Below are 21,083 nucleotides of genomic sequence, written 5' to 3'. Positions count from 1 at the left end.
CAGCAGATAAATACTTGTCTTACTGCCCCCCAATCTCACCCCTCCACACACTACCGCTAATTTTTCTCTAAGAAAAACAATGCTATGTGATCAACAGAGTAAACCAATTTGTAACCTTAATTGCTCTTCCATTCTGCAATTTATTATTTCCCTTCCTACAATAGTAACATTTCAACTTTATAGCAAGCATGTCCATTTTAAAAATTTAACACAGCTATGTCTCATGTTTCTTTCCATTAATCAAGGGTCAATCTGGTGATTTCCCATGGCTGGTAGAATATTAATTTTCTTAAGCTTCAGGTTCTCTTTCACCTCTCTATGGGATCAATTGGTCTTCAATCTGGAATTGATTTCTTCAACACTTTCTTCAAAAGTACTTAGTTTGCTAGCTTTTTCTTCTTCTTTTTCTCTCCAACTATTACATCCACATCAGTTCCTATCCTACTCTCTAAGAGAGATTATGGAACTTTTCTGAAAAACCTATCATTCTCATAGCTCTTTTTCACTCTCAGGTTTTCAGCTATAAGTTAAACAAAATGACATGAAGTAGAATAAAATAGAATGGTGTTCTTAAAAATGTTTTTATTACAGTAGTTAGACAATGTATTATACCATTTTAAGAGATTAGCCATTGGGAGTTTGGTCCCTTTTCATTTTGAATCAGGAAAAACTATTTAACTATGCAAAACTAGTGCTGAGAGGATTGGGTAGTAAGTTCAGTCATTCTGTTGGATACCTCATCTATATTTCTGTTTTATGTTGTGATGCGAGGACTGGATGATAAGATAATACCAATTATAGAAACATTTAAACTGTTTATTGTAGTGAAAATTTTGCCTTCTAAAATTTTATCACTTAAAAATATGACTACTGATCTATAAAAATGATGAAATTATATGAAATTATGATCCCTATCCTCTAATCTTCAGTTTTCAAAGATCAGTATAAGCTGAATCAATGACAATTATCTCTATATATTAATTATTTGCAAATAATTAGTTTTTTTTTCTCCCACAGATAATTATACACATTAAACTTCTACACAGCATGCCAAATCTTACCAGACCTACTGAATTCCTGCTCCTGGAGTTTTCTCAAGTCTATAAATTACAGATTTTGCACTTTTTCCTATTTCTAACAATATACATAGTGTCCCTTACAGTCAATCTTTTCATTGTCATTGTAGTCCTCATGAACCATCGTTTGCATTCTCCAATGTATTTCTTCTTAATGAATTTGGCTCTGGCGAATATTGGTTCCATTTCAGTCATTGTACCCAAATCTATGACTAATTCACTCATGAATAACAGGCTTATTTCTTATCCTGAATGCACGGCTCAAGTTTTTTTCTTTCTGTTTTTTGAAGCCTCTGAATACTTCCTTTTAACAGTAATGGCTCATGATCGCCATGTTGCAATTTGTAATCCTCTACAATATGAGACAATCATGAACAAAGAAGCCTGCATTCAGATGATAGTTATTGTGTGGCTTGTTAGTCTGTTTTATGCAGTGTTGCACACAAGTGGCACATTTTCAATAAAATTTTGTTCTAATAAGGTTGATCAATTTTTCTGTGAAATTCCAAAACTGCTTAAAATCTCTTGCTCTGATTCATATCTATTTGAAGTTGGATTAATTGTCTTTTGTGGTATCATAATATTTGGATGTTTTATTTTTGTTGTTACAACATATGTGTTCATTTTCACCACAGTGCTCAAAATCCCTTCTGTACATGGGCAGAAAAAGGCCATATGCACTTGCCTCCCTCACCTCAGTGTTTTCTCTTTGATGTTGTTCACTGGACTCTTTGTTTATATAAGACCACCCAGTAATACTTCATCTGATCTGGAGTTAATCTTTGTGGTGATATATGCAATTCTTCCTCCTGTCCTGAATCCATTTATTTACACCATGAGAAATAAAGAGTTTCAAAATGCCTTGTGGAATTTATACAAACCTTGGTAATTTAAAATACAATTTGCTAGTTTGTTCTTAATTGTTTTGGAAAGTGATTTACTTACTTTATCAAAATATTCTGCCAAACCTTGTGTGCATGTTTATCTCCCTGTGTATTAATAATAAAATGCATTATACCAATTTTTCAGTGTCTAGCTCCTATATATTAGTCATATTCTAATAAATATTCTCTCTATGTTGTTTGCCTGTATGTTCATTGAATCTGAACAAGTTATATGTCAGCTGTGTATTTCTACAAAAAAAATGTAAAGACACAAGATTTTGCAAAAGAATTTCCATTTGAAATGAAAATTTGGGGGATATGTCACACCACAATATCAATGATAAAATCAGCTCTTGCTAGAAGAAAACCAACCTTCCTTCCTTCCTTCCTTCCTTCCTTCCTTCCTTCCTTCCTTCCTTCCTTCCTTCCTTCCTCTCCCAAAGTCCCTTGGTACTTTACATTTTAAAAAATGTAAAATACCAAGAATAATACAATAAAATAACACATGATGTGCATCTAGAAAGGGAAAAATAACAACAAAAACAGCAAAAAAAAAATCCTACAGGACCTCATCAAATACCTTATCAATAGGACTGAGAAAATAACCAAGTTTTCAATGTTTTTTGGAAGGAAGTGGAACTATATCAATTCTTAAATTAACCATAATCCCCTTCTATTCTAAACATCTTAAACGAAAGATCACTATAGCTAGCTCTGGATTACAATATAAAAATAATATTAATTTAAGATTTAAGGATTGATCCAGAGCATTGTTATTGACTGCAGAGGCCTTTCCAGAAGGCCTCTGATGGAAAAATGGAGGCTGGGGAGCACCCCATGTATATATCTGGAGCCCGTTTCTCAGCTGCGGAGACCTTTCCTTGAAGGCCTCTGAGAATAAAATGGAGGGTCTGGCTGTGCATGCAAGCGGTGACAAGCAGATTCAGAAGTGGGCCAGCAGTGGGCCCCTGGTGGGCAGGGCCATCTGTTCCACCACCACAAGATGAGTCAATGGAAGTGACCCCCCCCCCGCAAAAAAAATAAGACCTGGTGCTTTTTTTGATGTCACAAAAATTATAAGACCAGATCTTATTTTCGAGGAAACACATGAAACACTGAAATTAAAAATACTGCTGGATGGAATTTATTGGGAAATAAATTCATTGTTCTTCTTTTCATCATTATTGCTCCCATGCTCTTAATCTGAGCTCTTATCCATCCATCTTTTGCCTTTTTTCCTCCAAATACTTATTCTACCTCCAAATCTGTCAAATTCCCAACTTAACCCATTGTAATGCAACATTATAATGGGTTAAGTTGGGAATTGTCATAAGAGTGCTGAACAAACAAATTGTCATAAGAGTGCTGAACAATGCAGAATGATATTTCTGTTGTGCAATTATTATCATTCCCTCAAATCACATGATGATTTCACATACTAGGTTCATGCCCCTAGATGGGATTGGCTGACCAGTATAAGAAATGATGCTAATATTTGATACATTACATACACTACATAATCAATTACATAATTATATAGTTTATGTTTTTGTTTGCATTCTTTGTAGATTCAGATATTTCTCCTCTTACTATCATGGCATATGATCAGTATGTTGTCATTTGCAATCCTTTATGATATGGACTGATAATGAATAGGAAGGTTTGTACCAAAATAGTTAAATAGTGTCTGGATTGTCAGCTTTCTCACTGCTGTACTAAACACGATAGGAACTTTCATTACTCCTTTTTGCCCTAATATTATCAATCAGTTTTAAATTATCATCATTAAATCATTAAATCATCATTAAATTATCATTAAATTATAATCATCAACTGTGAAATCCTACTTTTACTTAAACTTGCCTGCTCAGATTTATATGTAATTGAAACTGGAATTGTAGTACTTATTTTTACAATAACATTTGGTTGTTTTGCTTTTATCATTCTTTCTTTAAGAATCCTTTAAAAATTCTTTATCATTGTTATTTCTGTACAGATCTTTTCTATTATTATAATTATTTTGACTGCTGGACTCAAGTTGTTTAGCTTCCAAGCAAGTTTTATTTGTTATGAGTAAGATGAAAAATACAATATACATTAGAAATTTGATTTTATTTGTTTTGTGGGATTTGAAAAATGTTTCTCCAAAAATGCTCATATCATAATTTCTTTAACAGATATATTCAATGATATCTTATAATACTTAACTTGACAAATATAAAGAAAATGATACATAATGCCTATCACTTGAATACTGCATCTCCCAACTCACATATTATGTATTGGTAAAGTTAGTCCATATGTATTGCTTTTTTCTATAACAGATTGTCATTTATATAAGTTAAATTAAAGGGATAGAATTGAATCTAATCTAACTTTGTTTGTCAACTAAAGAAACTTGTTCTAAATGAATTTTAGTTATTTATTTGGTTCAAATGATCTTATTTTACAAATCATTATAAGATAATAGAATGTTCTTTATTAATTAAAAGAGTTGGAACAAAAATGCTTGTTTATTTAAATAAATAATATATAAACTTATACTCTGTGTAAAGTACATTTGATTCTGAAGTAGAAACCATGTATTTAGAGAGAACATAGGAAGACAGGATGAAAAGTCACTACTATCCAATAAGAGAGATTTAAACCAAGGCCAGGAAAATATCTGAGACAAGATCCTCACTACTTTACCTAAAGATAAAATAAGTGAGGGGAAACAAATTGAAATTTACAAGACTCTGTTACTTTTGCTGTTACAATAAAAGTTTCAGTATTTATAATTACAGGGCAGGGACTAGAGTCATTAATTGTTAAAAGGAACCTAATAAATGGATTTCCATTCTTTATTCCATAAAGAATATTTGTAGCTCAGGATTGAAATAAAAGTCCTTCATATTCTGTGAGCTTGGTTGTTTCCTTGTAATCATTCAACTATCCAAACTAGGTAACACAGTGCTCTTCGAATCTCTGTGAATAAGGAAAAGATTTGAGATTACCCACAAGCTGTACCTCATGAACAGTTTACAAGGTAGTGGCTCCAGGAGATTTAGAGCCCTGGGAGGCAAGGAAATATCCATCTTGCTCAAGCCACACAGTCTGTATCTTTGAAAGGACATTAAGTTTGCATACTTCAATTTCAAAAATTGCTTATTAACTGCTTTCAGCTATTAAACCAGGGGTGGGATTCTACCGGTTCTGTCAGGTTCTATAGAACCCCTTGTTAACTTTCTAAGTAGTCCAGAGACCCAGTAGTTAGAAGCAATCTCCTTTTGTTTTCTTCCACCTTTATTACATTCTTGCCAGTATGTCTAGACTTCCTGTCTCCGGAGCTTTTAAGGCTTGACTTTCTTAAAGGGGAAGGGATTTTTTAAGATTTTCACACTGCTGCTGGGAGGAAATACTTCCCTGGACAATCAGCACTTTGAAGAAATAATTGATTAATGAAGCAAAGCTTTTAGTGACAGGGAACCAAGATGAGTGACATCCAGCAAGGCTTCTTGGCTAGCTAGAAAGATTGGCATTCAAACGTAAGTTTACATACCCTTTCTGCATTTTGGTCTAAAACTGGTTTTTGGTGAAGGTTAATTCCGTGTTTGATGACATTTAATCCTGTGTTTATTGATGGGATAATTTTCCCTATTCAGCTTCAACAAGCAACAGCTACTGTTGTGACTTAATTATTTGTATTGTGTTTGAATTTTTTCCTGCCTCATGGTTTCTTTGTCTATCTTTGGAGGGGGTCTTCCTTCACTGCTTTAATACTATCTGGCACTGTCCTTTTGGGGTATACTTCCAAGAGGCAGGATGCAAAATTGGTACTGATTTTTTTACTGCCTTCCTGGGGGGTATGTGAGCTTTCCTTAAATCTGGTGATTTCCTTAGGATATCTTGTGAGGTGAGTGAGGCCAGCTGGTATCTTTAAGTGATGCAAATGGATCTAAGGATTGCTTTTCCAGGGTATGCTTTTTCTGGAGAGCTTAAATGACCTATTTATCTGCGAGCAGAAAGGGAGTGGGGGAAAACAGTGCATTCTTCAAGTGCCTAGATAATCGCCCTGGCAGCCCAAAGTTGTTGGAGTGCAAAAATATTACTGGAAAGCATGACTGATGACTCTTGGCTATGGATGTGTCTCACAAGATGGCGGCGTGCATGGTTGCAGTGGCTCAATGCTCCCGAAGACTGTTCTTCTTTTTGTGTTTTACTTCTTTTTTTTCCTGAATTTTACTCCATCCTGCAACAGACTAACGTACTGTCGAGAAGACCTGATAAGTATAGGACAGCAACTCAAAACTGAAGTCACCTATGCATATACAGAATCCCACAATATCCCATTGGAGCTAGCAAGATCTCCAGGAGCTCCGTGGATTAAGTAAGCGTAGAAGATGGCGTAGGGAGAGAAAATAGAAGCAGGGATGCAGAGCGGGCCTGCTAACTCAATTGAGGAAGAGATTGCAGAAACCCCCATTACCATCTATGTTCATCACAAATGTCAGATCCCTTGTAAACAAAGTGGATGAACTACAGCTGCAGATCTCCCACAACCAATTTGTGAATGCTGTCTGCTAATCGTCACAGAATCCTGGCTGCACCTGAAAATCCCTGATGCTACAGTGGAGCTAGCAGACCAGACCTTGCACCGTCAAGATTGCAATATAGCCTCTGGTAAGAGAAGAGGAGGGGGCCTAATTATTTATATATATAAAGACTGGTGCACAAACAGCAAAATAACAAACAGCCATTGCTCACCAGATTTAGAGGCCATGACTGTTCAGTGTAGACCATTTTATCTGTCACGGGAGCTAACAGTAGTTACCATCACTGCGGTACATTTACATCCAGATGCTAATGTTAGCATGGTGCTCAGTCACCTTCAAGACATAATTACCACGCAACAGAGAGCTCATCCTGAGGGCGTTCACATCATTGCTGGGGACTTCAACAGAACATGCCTAAAAACTGTGCTCCCCAAACTTTACCAACATGTTAAGTGCCAAACCAGGGGAAAAAGCACACTTGATCATGTGTAGTCAAATATTAAGCATGCTTATAGAGTAAAACCTCTTCCCTACTTAGGACAATCAGACCATTTAACCCTGCTTTTACTACCAGCCTACACTCTCCTTAGGAAGAGAACAAAACCTAGCAGTCAAACTATTAGATGCTTGCCTGAAAATGCCCTCTCCCAGCTTCATGACTGTTTTGCCCACACAGATTAGAGCATCTTCAATCAACAGGACTTCAAGTTATACACAGAGACTGTGCTTTTCTACATGAAGACCTGTGTAGAAAATGTCACTATGGATAAAAGCATATGGACCTTCCCAAACAGGAAACCCTGGATGACCAGTGAAGTCCAGACTCTGATCAGGGCTCGTGACCTGGCTTTCAGAGCAGGTGACACCTCACAGTACAGCACTGCCAGAGCTGAGTTGAGAAGGGGCATCAAACATGCTAAGGAGATGTATAGGAGGAAGGTCAAGGGCCACTTTACTGACAATGACCCATGGCAGATGTGGAGGAGGATACAGGCCCTGACCAACTATAAAGGCTGGGGCCCAACAAACAGTGAGAGCAGTAGCACTCTGGCAGAGGAGCTAAACAGCTTTTTCACATGCTTTGAGACCACCAAGAACCTGGACATACTGCCTCATGAGGACCATGATGCTGCATCTCTTTCTCTTCACTTGCATGAGGTGAGAAAAACACTGAGAGCAGTAAGTCCCAGGAAAGCTGCTGGGCCTGATGGCATTCCTGGTGCAGTAGTTAAAGCATGTGCTGACCAGTTGGCAGAAATACTTACAGAGCTGTTCAATCTGTCTTTAACACATGCCATCATCTCACAATGCCTGAAGGCTGCAACCATCATTCCCATTCTCAAAAAAACAAATATAAACACTCTCAATGACTATAGGCCCATAGCATTAACAAGCTCCATTACGAAGGTTTTTGAGTGACTAGTTTCACAGCACATCAGAGACTGCCTCCCGCCCTCCTTTGATCAACATCAGTTTGCTTATACAGCAAACCAATCTACAGAGAATGCTGTGGTCATCACACTTCATAGAGCGCTGAACAAACAGAGAACAAACAGAACTATGTGAGGATGCCCTTTTTGACTACACCTCTGTGTTTAACACTATCATCCCAGATATACTAGTAACCAAACTGTATAAACTGCAGGTCCCCATCCCCATTTGCTCTTGGATTAAGAACTTTTTGACAAACAGACCACAGTCTGTTAGACTTGGCTCCCACCTTTCTTCCACTATTACACTCAGTACTGGTTCCCCCCAGGGTTGTGTCTTGAGCCCCCTGCTATATGCCTTGTACACCTTTGACTGCTCACCAAGCCACGCAACAAACACCATTATAAAGTTTGCGGACAACACAACCATGATTGGTCTCATCTCCAGAGAGGATGAGATGGCATATAGGGCAGAAGTAGAGAACCTGTCTATCTGGTATTGACAGAACAATCTGTCACTGAATGTCCATAAAACCAAAGAACTGATTATGGACTTCAGGAGACATGGACAGGACAATGCCCCACTCATCATCATTGGAGAATGTGTAGAAACTGTCCCTACGATCATATTCCTTGGCATCCATATTTCAGCTGATATCTCCTGGTCCCCTAATACCAAGGCCATAGTGAAGAAGGCTCAGCAGTGGCTGCACTTCCTGCGGGTTCTCAGGAAGAACAGTCTGGATAAGAAGCTGTTGCTGGCTTTCTATAAAGCCTCTGTAGAGAACAGTCTGACATATTGTCTGGGTGTGTGGTATGCAGGCTCCACAGTTGAGGACAGGAAAACTGTACAGAGGGTGATAAACACAGCTCAAAAGATCATTGGTTGCCCTCTGCCCTCCTTGGAAGACTTAGCCAGGTCCCACTGCCAAAGCAGAATCAAGGCCATTATAGAAGACCCCTCACACCCTGGCAATTATCTTTTTGACCTGCTGCCATCTGGATAGCATTTTAGGTCAATAAAATCCCACACCACTAGACTAACAAATAGTTTCTTTCCCTGGGCCATCCGAACCGCAAATAAACACAAAGTCACTACTTTATTAAGATGTGAAAAGATGTACATTCAGATGTATAATAACATATTACAGTATAATTCATCTCTTGTGTATTATGCTCGGCTAAGCATTACAGTCGGTGTTGGATGTATATTTTGTGTATATTCCTAGATATTGTACTCTCAAATTGCAAATGGAGATGTGGGTACTCTATTTTTCTTATCTTCATTTTTAAGTGCTTTGGTTTTATTATATTGCGAACAGTTGCTGGGGTGAATCCTCAGTTTTGTTGTACTTGTACAATGACAATAAAGTTCTTCTAATTCAAATTCTAATTGGAGAATATACATCCAGGAGTGGGGGGAAGACCAGGGTCAAGGGGAAGATGAATGATGTATTTTAGTATTGGCTGAATCCAGTTAATGGCAACATGGCTACTTCTAATAAATCAATTTTATTTTCTCTGAGAGATATTGGTAGAGACTTATCATTTGAATGGGGGTGGATTTGTTGGAGTCCTGACAACCTCCATGTTACAGGCTGATCTATGGGTTAAGAAAAGGGTTGTTATTGTTTGCTTTTGCCATAATGTTCTAATAATTTGTTTTCCTTGCCCTTCCATAGTGTTTTTTTTTCAGATTGAACATCTTACTTTTACAACTTGACTGTCATGGCATATGATTGGTTTGTTGCCATTTGCCATCCTTTGCAATATGAAATGATAACGAACAAAAGGTCTGTACTAAAATGGTTGGCAGTGTCTGGATTGTCAGTTTCATTAATGCTGGATTGCATACTATTGGAACTTTTAATAATAATTTCTGCTCTAATACAATCAATCAGTTCTATTGTGAAATCCCACAATTACTTAAGTTTGCCTGCTCAGATATATATGTAATTAAAATTGGATATATAATATTTATTATGATATTAGTATTTGGTTGCTTTATCTTCATCACTGTTACTTATGGACAGATCTTCTCTGTTGTTTCAAGAATCCCTTCTGTTCAGGGAAGGAAAAAGCCTTTTCTACTTGTTTTCCCCATGTCACATTTTCTCCATATTTTTGGTTGCCTCTTTATTTGCTTACCTGATTCCTTGACCTGACAAACCATCACACTTTGATTTCACTGTTACAATAACTTATTCCATTATTCCACCCATGTTGAACCCATTAATCTACAACATGAGAAACAAGGACAGTTGCTCTTTCAAAAATTTTGACACTGGAAAATAGAAAATGGACAATGTAATTGCAAACAGGGAAGGAGAGGTTTAATGTAAATTCTACTATCCAGTTTCATACTCCTATTAGATTAAAATATTTGATGTTAACTTTTCATTCTTAAGAAATGTAACAATAAATATATAAAAATCCTATGTCTGTACTTTTGTATGTGTTTGTTGAGTTGTAGTTTTCAAATGTTTATGTCATACTGTACATACAAAAAAAAAATAGTTTTTTTCCCCAGAATAGTTGTAGCCACAACATGGCTAAAGGAGAATCTATATTCTGGATTTGTCCTACATTAATCTCACACTTGAGAATACTTTTCCCTTTGCTTTTTCCTCAGGCTTTATCCATATTCTTCACAGTTTTTTCTTTTTAGAATAGAATAGAATAGAATAGAATAGAATAGAATAGAATAGAATAGAATAGAATAGAATAGAATAGAATACTTTATTGGCCAAGTGTGATTGGACACACAAGGAATTTGTCTTGGTGTAAATGCTCTCAGTATACATAAAGAAAAGGTACATTCATTAAGAATCAAGAATTATAATGTACAACATTTAATGATAGTACTTCTCCTATTAAATATTAAATGATAAAATTTCATTTTTTTCTTCTTCAATCTCTTCCTTCTTTACCTTTGCTTTGAATTAGGCTGTCATACTTGTAGTTATTCCTTTTACTATAGTCTTCTCTTTGAACCCAATCATTTAAAAGTAATTCCAATTACTAGATCATAAGGCTATTTAGGGAATAACCTATCACTATGATATGCTAATCCATAGCTTTGACTAAAGAGATTTGTTTAACATCCCCAAAACATTTGTACAGGGCTAATTATCTATATAAGTCACTTTCCTTATGAGACAAAAATGTATTATGAACCTTCTATTTTCAGCATTCACAAGACCTTGAACAAATACCCACTGATTTAGCCTAGTACTATAATTTTACTCTGTAGGGGAGCCTGAACCATTGTTGATATGAAAATCTCCCTTGAATTTGAAGTAATTTCTTTTATAACCCATTTTTTTCAAAGATTCCTTTGAATCTTAACTAACCAGAATTGATCCAGACTTAATGCAGTCAGAAAAGCAGAAGAAACTGGAACACTTGTTTTTATTTTTCTTATTAGTGCTTGAGGAGACTTCTGTTTTACAAGATAAGGGTAGGTTAGAACAATGCAAACTCTGTCCTGAACCCATGCTTCTCTTGATTGGTCAGGGTCTTTTGGGAAGTGTCATGTGGATGGGTCTAAGGAATAGTTAATGCTTTTTGTATTACAAGGTAGTATCATGTATCTTGGAGGAGGTGGTACTGTAGTTATTGATAGCTTTTGTTACAACTGACCATCATATCTTTGGTTCTGGACAACTTTGTGTTAGGAGTGAGGTCACCTTTTTTCTATGGTCTTTCTTCCATGGCCAGTATTTTTTTGAGGAAGTGTTGTAATCTCAGGGCCCTGAAATTTGAGGTACATCATGGCTCAGATCTCTCATCACACCTTCTTGATATCTACTAAAATTCATTGACTTGGTTGTTTGTCATCTTGTCATGAGGTTTGATAGATATGCTGATGATACATCTAAAGCTCTGACCAGATAGGTGATGATGTTTTGATGGTGACCCAATGTCTAGAGGCTATGAGATTATGTATGGGGAGGAAACACTTTCAACTCAACCTTGGCAAAATGGAGTGGCTTTGGTTTTGGATATAGTGATGTGATATATTTTTCTCTCAATGGGCTAAAACAGATATGATACAAAATGGCGGGTCCCCCTGGACTTGAGAGACAATTGTGGCTAGAGAGGCCTTTTCACAGATCATCTTTGAACATATATATATATTATTTGCATATTAAATTGCTCATATTTCTGGACTTGTAGGGCTTGCTTTCTCTCAATTGTGCCTAGATGACTTCCTTCCACATTCTGCAATGTGCTCTACATGGAATTTTCTTTGAAGATCATCTCGATTACAGCTGGTCCAGAATGCAATATTGTGTGCAGTTCTGTTCAATATTGTCAATAGTATAGTGTTGTTATGTGGGCGGCACTATCTCTACTTTCTGGGTGTGATTCAGCATTAACTTCTAAAGTCTATCATTACAAATGGACAGGCTATCTTTCCTTGAGGTTTTCTGTCAATTCCACTGTGTTAGGTACAGTGAGTATATTCTAATTCTCTTTCCTCAAAAGTTGCCATCTAATGGAATTTTGAAAGTGTGACTTTATGTCTAACAGTAGTTGCCTTTGGTATATGTAAGGCAATATATTTAAGTCCAGTTTGAGTCCAACAGAAAGGAGTGGAAATAATTTTTGATGATTAAACTGTTCAAATGTGCCTGAGTCCATCTTCAACATATCTGTAAATCTATGAATATCTGTAAATCTAGTCAGTATCTAGTAGCACATCAGGAAATATGTTCCCTAGAAAGAAAATAGAAAAAGATACCTGAACTATTGGCTAAATGCTAGGCTTATTTTCTTGAATAACAAACTTCTGAAATGCATTGATTCTAGAGCTTATTATGTTAATTAGGAAAAGGAAAGCAAAAAGAAAAATGACCTTTGAGGTTGTTCTAATCAACTGTTCAGGACCACTGGGAACTAAATGAGTCTCTGATTAGGCATAGAAGGTCTAATAAAACTATACTAATGAGGAAAACAATTTAAAATCAATAATTATAGTGCAAAGTAGACATACAATGATCAGTTTCAAAGGGAACTGGAAAATGAATATGTGAAAATCACATTAAAAGAGGAAAGTAAGCTGATTTCTTTTCCACTTTTACTTCCTTTCCTTCACCTTCATACATTCATATTCTACAGTTATTCATATTTTACTGCTATTCATTCAGCATTTTCTTTATAAATTTCCCACATTTTTTTCTCTTCCCCCTGCTAAAGAAATCTACATATTTAAATTTTTGATGTGACAACCAGAAGAAACTTTGGAATGGGATGAGAGATCTCTACTTTTCTTCCAATTTGGAGGATGCTGGGATTGGGGCATATTCAGAATTCAGTATATTTCTACATCTTTTTCAACTATAAGATGAATTATGGTGCTCAAATTGTACAAAAGTTAAATTCATTTAAATAAGTTTACATCTTTATTTTCTTTAGAGCTATGTTCTGTTCTGTGCAGTAGAAACTCCACTTGGATATGGATTATGTTAAACCTGAGTTCTACAGATTTTTATAAATCTGTTTGATTATTAATGATTAAGATGATGTGATTAATTAATTTCATGCAGTTATCCATATTCTGGGAAAAATAAGTTGGGCCTACAGTTATTAAAGAAAGTATATTAAATGAAAAATATATATGTTTAATTCTGAATATGACAGAATTTATAAACATTGAAGCATATCTCTTCAAATCTAAATCTTCCATTTAGGATACATTTGAAAATTTCTTTTTTCATTCTTTCACCAATTTTTGCTCTTCTGTTTCTGAAGAAAATTATAGGTTTTAGTGCAGATTCTTTTCAAGATATAATTCAAATGGAACTGAAGGGGAACACATATCTATTTGCAGGGTGGCTGTTGAAAAGCAGACGGTGGAAGAGAGACCCTCATTCAGGTAATATAGATAGGATTACACAACCAAGATCCCAATACAAATTATCATTAGCTAAAGATTCAAGAATCTTCGTTTTATTTTTTTTCCTGAAATTTTACCTTTAGTTTCAGGAAACAGATGGAGATGCTTGCAGTAATTTTATCTACTACTTAAAATAACTAAAAGTGAGATTCTCCACTGTCTTTGAATTCGGAACTATAAATGTTGACATGAGACATGATTAATGTTAAATAAAAGCAATTGGCTCAATACCTGTTAATGTAAATTAGTCTCAGACAATTAAGTCATAAGAAAACAATACTTACATTGGGGAATGTTTATTAGTATTTGGAAATACCAATTTTAGCTTAATCTTTCACATAAATACATACAATTTGCTATTTAAATGTCTTTAACCAATTACCATTCTCTAGGTTTCTGATATCTGTGACAAAACAATGGATAATGACACATCTATATTTCTTCTACTGGAATTCTCAACAATTAGGGAACTACAGGTTATGTACACGGCTATATTTCTGATTCTGTATTTAATGACCCTAATAGGGAACTTTCTCATTATCTCTGCAGTTGTTTTGACTCTTGCCTTCACACCCCCATGTACGTCTTTCTGATGAATTTAGCTTTACAAGACATTGGGTCTGTTTCACTCATTGTCCCCAAATCTGTTATCAATTCCATTATTAATGAACGGTATATTTCTTATTCTGGATGTGTTGCTCAAGTCCTCTTGTTTGTCTTCTTTATAGATTGTGATATTTCTCTTCTTACTGTCATGGCATATGATCGATTTGTTGCCATTTGTAATCCTTTACAATATGAGATGATAATGAATAGGAAGGCTTGTATCAAAATGATTGGCAGTGTATGGACTGCTAGCTTTCTCAATGCTGTATTAAATACAATTGGAACATTCACTACTCATTTCTGTTCTAATGCAATCAATCAGTTTTACTGTGAAATCCCACAGTTACTTAAGCTTGCCTGTTCAGATGCATTTGTGATTGAAATTGCTGGCATAATATTCAGTTTTACATTAGCATTTGGTTGTTTTGCCTTTATCTTTGTTACTTACATTCAGATCTTTACTGCTGTTTCAAAAATCCCTTCTGTTCAGGGAAGAAAAAAAGCCTTCTCCACTTGCTTCCCACACATCACAGTTTTTTCCTTGTTTTTATTTACTTCGTCATTTGCTTACTTGAGAACTCCATCTGATACCCCATCACACTTTGATTTTGCAATTACCATCATGTATTCTATTGTTCCACCTATGTTAAATCCATTAATATACAGCTTTAGAAATAAGGATATCAAAATTGCCCTCTCAAAACATTTTGGTCTGAGGACTCGTATTTTAATCAGCAAAAATTAGGAGCAGACATATGAAGAGTTAAATATAAAATGAAGCCTATCTCATAGTTTCATGTTGTGAGCTGATTGAAGAGTCCTGAAAGTGAAAGAATGTTATATGCCACTGTCAAGGTTGGAGATTACTCAATTGTCCACACAGACATTTAAAGAAAATGGAGAGCAAAGTTTAAAACATTAGAATCCCCTATAACCCTTTGGAAATGCAGGTTTCCGAAGAGAGAATGATAAAAGAAGCCATAACAAGTAACCAAAGAAAGAAGGTGGAAGTCTTCTAAATGTGACAAGAGATGCTGTTGGAATGAGAGGTGAATAGACAAAGGTAGCAGCAGAGGAAGCCATGATATAGATGATTGATATGTAAGGCAAAAGATCTATGTCTAGTGAGAAGAAGCAAGAAGATCCCTAAGGCCACTGAAATGAAAGAGTCAGAAAACAGCCAGTAGAAAGATATGCAACCCTTGGTTCTAGAAGGTGGTAGAGCAAGTTCCACTTGTCTTAGGTGCTGGTCAACCAGGTAGTAAGAGAGAGGCTGTTAACATTCCTAAGACTATTGGCCAGTAATATGGAGGAAGAAATTAGCACTTTGTTTGCATTAAAAACAAACTGTTAGAATGTTAATTATCTTCTACATATTAAAACAAATGTTATACTTATTTACCATATATACACAGAGAGAGAGACACACACACACAAACACATGTACACAAAGCACACACCCAGATAAATGTTTGTATATACATTGCATATGTAGATGTATAGAAATATTTATACAGATAAATTATTACAAATATATTTTGTACTATGTATAGTAATAAACAGCACCTTTTCACTTATTAGCTCTGTGCATATGTATTAAATTCTGTGTCTATTCTGTGTGTATTCAACTGGGCCTGTATACATGAACAAGTGTACTAACACCATTTTTCCCCTTTGGATCCAGTTAGCTGCACATTATTATTCTGAAATGCAAGTCCTGTCTCCTGTTTTCTACATAAATCATTAACTTTATAGTTCTTTCTATGTCCAGTGCAAAGAATGGTGTTTTTAGTTTCCAGCAGCAGATCAGGAAATATGCATCTGAGAAAAAGTAAACTGAAAATCCCAAAATTATTTGGACAGAAATACTATTCTATTTTTGTCTTTTTGTAATTGTAGTAAGAGTACTTCAGTCATAAGCTCATTGATGTGTGTGTGTGTGTGTGTGTGTGTGTGTGTGTGTGTGTGTGTAATAGTAGTAGTAGTAATAGTAGTCAGTCGAAATTAAGCCATTTAACTAAATTCTAATCCTTAAATTAAATAAAGAATTAGTATACATATTTATATTTAGTTGACATACCATGCAGAGAGAAACACAAATGTTTATGTATAGAAATATTTATATATGGCAAGTGTTACAAATACACTTTGCACTATTTTAAATACTAATAAACAGCACTGTATCTAAACCACTTTCCTCTCCTTGGAATACAGATGTCTGTAGTCAAGCTTTTTCTTCTGGTCTTTGCATAAATCATAATACTGAGCCATATATATTTCTAACATCTAATACTGAATATCCTTGATAGATGTCAAGCAAACAACATATGTTATAATCTAATCTGATTATGTCTCACAAAAGTTAAAAGAGATTTCAATGGCTGAACAATTCAATAATTCATTGTCCCCAAGTCCAATGCAAAGTTTGTATTTTTAGTTTCCAATAATAGGCCAGAAAATATGTAAATGTAAACTGAAAATCCCAAAATTATTTGGAAAAATATATCATTCAAGCTTTGGAAGCCTTCTTTTTGAAGAAAAAGAAATGGCTTAGGGATTAAATCATGAACTCAAGGATATGTACAGACAGAAATGTACATCTATCATCATCATCATCATCATCATCATCATCATCATCATCCATACAAGATTTATATGGCTACCAATAACATAATATTGACAGTTAAAACCCATTGTAATGTGCACACTAATAAATACATAACTGGCAAGTTAGGTACAGCTACAATCAGTCATCAACATAAATCATTTTATGGACTTTACAAAATATTCCAGCTCCTCTTCCTGATGATTTAGCCTTATCTTTAAGGCCTATGAAAGGCCAACAAGTCCAGAACCAATCTAAAGGATGGGTAACTTAACTGATCTTTCCTAAGGATGATAGGCTATTCTTTCTTCTATGTGAAATTCAGTTTTACATAGCATGAGGAATGTTTTCAGATTGCATTGCACAATACAATTTTTTTTAAGTATGAGAATTTTCAAATCCAATGCATAGGTCTGTTCTTAAATGATTTGGAATGTACTATTACTTTATTTCATTTTTTAAAGCAAAAAACAATATCTATAGCGTTCTAGGACCCACACTCTTTATACTCTATATAAATGACCTTTGTGATCACCTTGTAAGTAACTGCATCCTCTTTACAGATGATGTAAAACTATTCAACACCACTGGCAATGCTACTATCCTTCAAAGTGACCTTGATTATGTGTCTGAATGGTCAAACATCTGGCAACTCCAAATCTTGACCAACAAATGCTCTGTCCTACACATTGGTAAAAAAAATCAGTACACCAAATTCAAACTAGGTGAATATAACCTCATTGATGATTCTCACTCTGTCAAGGACCTTGGATTTTTCATATCAAATGACCTAAGTACCAGAGCTCACTGTAACAGTATTGCCAAAAAGGCATTAAGAGTTGTAAATCTAATCTTACAAAGCTTCTTCTCCAGAATATCGAATTGCTAACTAGAGCATACAAAACTTTTGCCAGACCAATACTCAAATACAGCTCATCAGTCTGGAATCCACACTGCATATCAGACAATAATACAATTGAGCGAGTCCAGAAGTATTTAATGAGAAGAGTACTATACTCCTCTGCTCACAACAGAATACCCTATATCACCAGGCTTGAGATTTTGGGCTTGGACAACCTTGAACTACTCCACCTATGGTTAGACTTAAGTGTAGCACACAAAATTATCTGCTACAATGTCCTACCAGTCAATGACTATTTCAGCTTCAACCACAGCAATACAAGAGCACATAGCAGATACAAACTCAATGTAAACCACTTCAAACTTGATTGCAGAGAGTATGACTTCAGTAACAGAGTGGTCAATGCCTGGAATGCATTATCTGACTCTGTTGTTACATCCTCTAACCCCCACTCAAATAAATATTTTTTTTTAAAAAATGTCCCCTTTGTAGCAAAAAGGATGAAATAAATAACCATTTGATTAGTGTCTGCAGCAAAAATTCACAAACTGACTATAATCATTGATAAGCAGTGTCATAATAGTTTTGCCAGAATTATTCATTGAAAACTTCACCAGAAGTTAGGATTTGAATGTACCCAAGAACCACTGGAACCATCAAGTTAAGAGGATTTTTGAAAATGAACAGTTAAGATCTTATGAAACTATAAATCCAAATAGGCATTTTGTTCATAACATGCCTCATATAATAGTTGTTGAAAATTAAAAAAAAATCTAATTCATTGATAATGATCTACCAGATGATGCTAAGATTGAGAAAAAAAAACTTTTTGAAAAATGTGAAATACCAGGATTTGCTGTTTGAAGTTGAACAGTTGTCAAAAAAGAAAATAGATATTGAACCAATTGTAATTAGTGCCCTTAGAGCAGTGGTTCCCAAAGTGGGCAGTACTACCCCCTGTGGGGCAGTGGGATGACTTAGGGGGGTACTAGGAGGCAACGGGAATGGCAGGGGGCACTATGAGGCAAGGTGGTGGCAGAGGAGTGCTGGAGGTGGGACCCTCGCAGGGCACAATTCAGGGTTCCGAGTAGTTTGGAAAACTGGTAAAACAGGCCCTTGGCTGGCCCCACTCCTCTCTGCCTGATTCCTCCATTCCTGCCCAGTCAGTCCTTATTGTGCATGTGTGACATGCGTGATGATCGCTGATGGCCATAGTGGTGTGTTGGAGAAGTGGAATGAGCAAAGCTGGAGGTCGGTAATTTTTGTTGGAAAAAGCATCCAGACGCCGCGTCTTTATTTCAGTGTGGCTGGAGCCAAGCCCCACCGGAAAACACACACCGTGTCTGGAGGCTTTTTGCAGCAAAAATTACCGCCCTCCAGCTTTGCTCTGCTTCTCCAATGCACCACTGCTGCCACATTCTAGGCACCAGCCATGCAGTTCTAGGCGCCATGTTCTAGGCACTGCACCACTCTGCTTGGACTTGCTTGGGTAAGTCCCTCCAGTACAGCAGGTTCAATGGGGTGGATTTGTGGGGCCGGCACTTAGAATGTGGCCAGAGTAGCACATTGGAGAAGTGGAGCAAGCAAAGCCGGAGGTCAATAATTTTCACTGCAAAAAGCCTCCAGCCTCTGTGTCTTTTTTTCAGTGGCTGCAGGCATTCATGACAAGGGCTACATGGGCTGGCGGGGAGCCGAGCGACAACAATGGCTCAGCCCTGACTTGCCTTCCCTGGCAACCAGCCATGGGAGGAAGGTAAAGTCACAGCCATGGGATAAAGAAAGAGGCTGTCGTAGGGGAGGAAATGGGAAGATTAAGAGCTGGGGCCTCTGAAAGGGGAAACAGGGTGATGCAGGATTAGTACAGGCCTTTGACATATTAGACCACCTAATCTGTGAATCTGGGATTAGCATCCTTTAAAAAGTAATAAACATATAATTTATCAGTATGACTCTCAAATTTGGAGATGATTGGGGAGATAACAGCAGATCTGGGGACATCATAAATAGGATACTGTAGGAGGCAGAGTTTCTACTTGCCTAGATGTACAAGGGCAAACTCTCTGCAAATAAGAAATTCCATCCCCCGCCAGTAAATCTAATATAAGGGCATCAAAGCAGGCTCTGAAAAAGGTCTATCTCTATTTGCTTAGGGTTAGATTGTATAGACACCTCACAGGTTGGAGTTATATTTTCAAACAATTTACGTTGTATTGTATTAGAAAATTATTCTGCTTTCAGAATATGGAGAAGTTTAAAGGACTGATTTCAGTTTTCCTTCTCCAAACATACATGTCATTAAACATTAGTTCCTGTGGCATATGAAAAATATATATGTAATAAAGATCTGTTTAACTTTCATTTCAACCCTACCTAAAAAAATATCCAATTTAATCTTTAGACAGGCATAACTATTTCCTAAATTATATGGTTTCTAGTGTTATTTTTTAGTTTATTATGTTAATTAGGAAAAGAAAATCAAAAGTCAAGGGGAAATGAGAAGACCTTAGAGGTTCTTCTCACAAGACGTGCATGACTCCTGGGAACTGAGCAAGTTTCTGTGAAGCTAAAAAAGACTTGATAAAGCTATCAGAAAAATCTTTAAAGTTTCATATGAGAAATAAAAGAAGTTCAAGTAACAGATAAATACCCGATAACCTAAAATGAGAATTAATGAAGAAAGTAAGCAATGATCTTCTCCACTTTGCCTTTTTTAACCCTTTGAATTCTAAACTTATCTATCTATCTATCTATCTATCTATCTATCTATCTATCTATCTATCTATCTATCTATCATCTATCTATCTATCTATCTATTTATCTATCTATCTAATCCTTCTATCCAATTATTCCGTCTTTTATTTTTGCTATGTATTATAGCAAATGTATATATATTTACTTCTTGAGATGTCAAGCAGAAAACAGAAAACTACTTACATATATTGAGATGTATACATTTTAACAATGATCAGAAGGCAATTTAAATACAAATCCCATGCAGGAGATACAACATTTCCACAAATCATCATCGTCATCATCATCAGCAGCAGCAGCAGCAGCAACATCTGATTAGGGTTAGGGTTAGGTATCTGGCTGAATGTACAACCACTGTAACAAATATTTGTTTCATTTTCATAGCTCACTTTTATTTTAAAGTCTTTTAAATTCATTTCACATATATAAATA

General features: G+C 35.8%; 1 protein-coding gene, 1 long non-coding RNA gene and 2 pseudogenes across 2 annotated transcripts in view; all 4 read left to right on the top strand.

The window, feature by feature from the left end:
* Positions 1-21,083, top strand: part of LOC148124208 (uncharacterized) — a 465,649-nt gene that overhangs the window by 172,815 nt on the left and 271,751 nt on the right. The gene's annotated exons all lie outside the window — the stretch shown is intronic.
* LOC113448543 (olfactory receptor 14A16-like) lies at positions 1,030-2,565 on the top strand. The gene is made up of 2 exons (XM_026719255.2): positions 1,030-1,955; positions 2,520-2,565. Exons 1-2 carry the CDS (start codon positions 1,048-1,050, stop codon positions 2,563-2,565), a joined length of 954 nt encoding a protein of 317 aa, XP_026575040.2. The 5' UTR covers positions 1,030-1,047.
* Positions 9,654-10,220, top strand: LOC113448541 (olfactory receptor 14L1-like; annotated as a pseudogene).
* Positions 14,241-15,178, top strand: LOC113448540 (olfactory receptor 14C36-like; annotated as a pseudogene).

Source organism: Pseudonaja textilis, chromosome Z (genome assembly GCF_049901715.1).
Source record: "Pseudonaja textilis isolate UNSWEBS1 chromosome Z, rPseTex1.2, whole genome shotgun sequence".
Classification (NCBI taxonomy): domain Eukaryota; kingdom Metazoa; phylum Chordata; class Lepidosauria; order Squamata; family Elapidae; genus Pseudonaja; species Pseudonaja textilis.
Note: the sequence above shows the minus strand (reverse complement) of the source record. Positions and strands in the feature narration are given on the sequence as shown.

Bases quoted from the DNA above. Each gene is read 5' to 3' on its own strand.
- LOC113448543 (XM_026719255.2), top strand. From the start codon at position 1,048: ATGCCAAATCTTACCAGACCTACTGAATTCCTGCTCCTGGAGTTTTCT. The intron at 1,956-2,519 runs ACCTTGGTAATT...AAAAAAAAAATC, and splicing joins GCCTTGTGGAATTTATACAA to CTACAGGACCTCATCAAATA.